Source organism: Apteryx rowi, unplaced genomic scaffold (assembly GCF_003343035.1).
Source record: "Apteryx rowi isolate R43461 unplaced genomic scaffold, aptRow1 scaffold_56, whole genome shotgun sequence".
NCBI lineage: Eukaryota > Metazoa > Chordata > Aves > Apterygiformes > Apterygidae > Apteryx > Apteryx rowi.
The window spans coordinates 620,537-623,849 of NW_020450827.1; the positions used below are offsets into that span (position 1 = coordinate 620,537).

General features: G+C 58.7%; 1 protein-coding gene across 3 annotated transcripts in view; it reads right to left on the reverse strand.

Annotated features, from left to right (window-relative positions):
* The window catches only part of BIN3 (bridging integrator 3), a 45,403-nt gene that overhangs the window by 6,485 nt on the left and 35,605 nt on the right, over positions 1-3,313 (reverse strand). For all 3 annotated transcript variants that reach the window (XM_026081727.1, XM_026081729.1, XM_026081728.1), the window contains one exon: positions 2,188-2,322. In XM_026081727.1, the coding sequence (XP_025937512.1) occupies positions 2,188-2,322 (135 nt within the window). The remainder of the gene's footprint in view (positions 1-2,187; positions 2,323-3,313) is intronic.

Sequence of the window (3,313 nt, forward strand, 5' to 3'; positions counted from 1 at the left end):
GGAGGGCTGCTCTCTCCTCCCTGCCTCGGCCAGGGAGGTTGCAGCGGGGCCGCGGGCTGCTCCTCCCGTCCGCACCCCTGCCAGCGCCTCCTGCTCCTCTGCAGCCCTGCYGCAGGGTGGAAGGATGCAGCCCACTTACGTTCCCATGCAGGAGGGAGAGCATGTGACATGTGGCTTCAGCGTTCACCGGGGACTAGCTTTAGTCTAGCCTGCAGGAGATGCATCAGCTCTGCTATGACGCCGCCTCTTGGGGATTAAATGAGAGCCCTCTCTCCTTTCCCAAGAAGAATCCTCACCTGCAGAGAGACCGAGCGGATGACCGTGTGTGGCCACGAAGCAAAGCAGAGGATTCCCAAGGAAATCAGAGGGTTTGAACAGAGTCCTGCAAAGGGCACTGGCGACAGGCAAGCTGCAGCGACCCAGCAGGGAACGGCCCCGTGTCGGGAGCAGCAACACCRCCGCAACGGGCCCTTCCAGCCGCCTGCTGCACTGGAAACCCTGCGGCTCCCTGCTCCCCTTTCCGAYGTGTCCCGAAGGGAAGGAACAGCCCCCTCCATCCTCGCGCCTGAGGCATCCCCGGCGCCCATGCTCTGCCTCCCGCCGAGCAAAGGCAGCAGCCGGCTGGCACCCAGCACGACAGCGGGAAGGGAGATTTTGTCCAAGGGCAGAGGGGCAAGGCCGCTCATGAAGGAAACTGCCAGCAGCTCGCAGATGCCCAGATAGGGCAGGCAGCATTCGGGTTTCAAGGTCTCGTCCAAAAGACCCACCCACAGCCAGCGGCGGGAGCCTGTTTGTGCAGCTTGGAAGGGGGAAGGGCCAGCGAAACTTTGCCGTGGCTCCAGGGAGTCTAGTTATTTCAGCTGCGATGGCTGGAACACGGAGCCCTGTGCTCCCGATTGCTAAGGGAACAGCCAGAACAGCATCCCCAGCATCTAACCAGGCGGCGGCAGGGTGAATCGACACCATCTGGTAGGTGAATCAGCCTGCAGACAACTTGCTGGCAGCTCTGCAGAGAGGCCCCAAGTCGGAGGTGAGATGAAACACGTGCTCGCTGCACCTCCTTGCAGCCATCCTGCTGCACCTGTGTCACTGCAGCAGCTCCTAAAAAATACCGTGCGAAGACGCCCACGCGAACAGCAACGYGCGGTTTCGCCCACCTCCTGCACTTGACCCCTGGGTGCACCCAGGGATGCAGGGCACACCACTTGCCTGGGATGCCAAAAGTTCAGGTCCTCAGAAGGTGCCTGCAACTGGGCAAGAGGGGCCAAGGGCCCCAGATCCCACTGGTCTGGACGAGATTCTGCTCTGCACTAAGGAGAGCTAGATTAGATCACRATAATGTTCCTCCCCAGCCTTAACGATTTAAGGGAGAGAGGAGAAGGAAGGAGAAGCAGCAGTAAATCGCAGAAGGAAGTTGGAAGATGGAAATTAAAGCAGGCTGTTTTATTTAAGCCACCCTTTCCTGCAAATCCTTGGTGTGCAGATTACGCAGCAGCCGCCTCTATCTTTGTCAGCACACAMCGGTCCTGGTTATCAATATCCAGAAACAATCCAGCCCTGAGCACATCATAATCATCTTAAACAAGATCCAATTCTGACCTCAGGAATGCAAATGCAAAGAGATGACATATCCCAATGAATAAGCCACCAAATTCCAGCGTTTAATTTATAACCAGGGCTCGAACTGCGTTATGCTAACAGGCCTTGTGGTACAGGATGTTAATTTGTACCGGGAATGTCCCCGATATGAGGCAGATCTGKGCTGAGGTGTACGAAGCAGCGAAAGGTCACCTCCCGCTGCCCTGTCTATCCGACATCCGGCCAACACCGCATCGCTACAGGTACCAGCAGAAGCCAGCCTGATCTTCTGCCAGGACCGTGCTGAGCAGTTACCCGCCCYGTGTCCCACCTGCCCCAACACCTGGATCAACACTGCTCCCTTCGCCCTTGCTCAGACACCACAGCGAGGCAACAGCATTGCTGAAGGAACGGCATTTTGGCGGAGCGGTCAAGGGGGATTGCTACGTATTCCTCTGCGAGTTACGTTCAGCTCGAGACGGTGCCTCGTTCCAAGAGCAATGCAAACCCTGGCAGGGCCTGCGATGCGCCGCAGCGAGGAGGGCAGGGAGAAACACCACCAGAAGGGCATTTGCCGGTGCCTGGCAGGCAAAGGGGACGGCTTCTCACCTGCGCGCGGACCAGCGACTCGAAGCTGGGCTTGAAGTAATCAATGCGGCTGCTATAGAACTTGGGCATTTCCTCCAGGAGCTGCTTGTTTTTGGCTTCGAAGTCCTCCTTCACTGGCCTCAGCTCTTCGCGGGCCTGGGAAACGAGACGGGAGGGGGAGTCAGACGCCTGGGAAAATCCCCGTCCCAGAGCAGCCCTGCAAGAGGACACCTGGCCTGTGGACCGCTATGCTTTGAACTGAGGACAACCAGCGAGCGCCTAACAGAGCACAGCGAGACCCAGGCTCTGGCCTTGGACGAGGGGGAAGACCATGGGCTGGCTAGAGAGGCCGCTGCAAAGGAGATCCTCAGCCAGCTGGGTTTTCCCCTTTGGAAGAACAGGAACAAAACTGACCCAGAGCTCAGCCAGGCTGGAGAACGGCCCCAGTGGGACYGGCCGTGCCGGTGCTGAGCCTCCGCGGCCCTCGGGTCTGTGCCCCCTTCCCCAGGCCCTGCGACGCCCGGGAATATCACCAGCGGAGTCTGCCCCACCTTCAGCGCTGCCTGTGACCTTCAGCTTAGCGAGTCCAACTGGCTTCTTTAAACAGAAGCGTGGGGAGAAAGGGAAATGTCTCTGAGATGGTGTGGAAAAGGGCAGGAGGGGGTGGGCTGTGAAATATTAGACAGGTTCAAGTCTGCCACTTAATCCCGGTGCAATTCCGTCGGGCGGGGGGGCGGGGAGGGGGGGTGCAGGCCAGCGCCGGGACGCCACAGGCTCATCCCGCGCGGCGGGAGCGACCCGGCGAGCCGCCCCGCGCCTCGCGCCGCGCTCGGAAAGCCTGCAGTCATCCCGGGCTTAAGTAGGTCTGGGAGGAAAATGAGCAAATTCATCGTCTGACACAAACCAAGCTGCTCCGAGCGGGAGAGCGGCTAAAGCCACGGGGGTGGAGTTAGGGTGGGACACTGCCAGCACGGAACAACAGAAGACTTGGAGCAAACAGCTCGAAAGGGAAGACACATATTCACAGCTCGAGAGAAATACCTTGATATAAGATTACGCTATATTTCCCATCAAATACGTGGACCTCTCGGATTTCCCAGGTTCAGGATTTCTTAAGAGCAGCTCTGGCCCTAGCCACTGTTTAAGC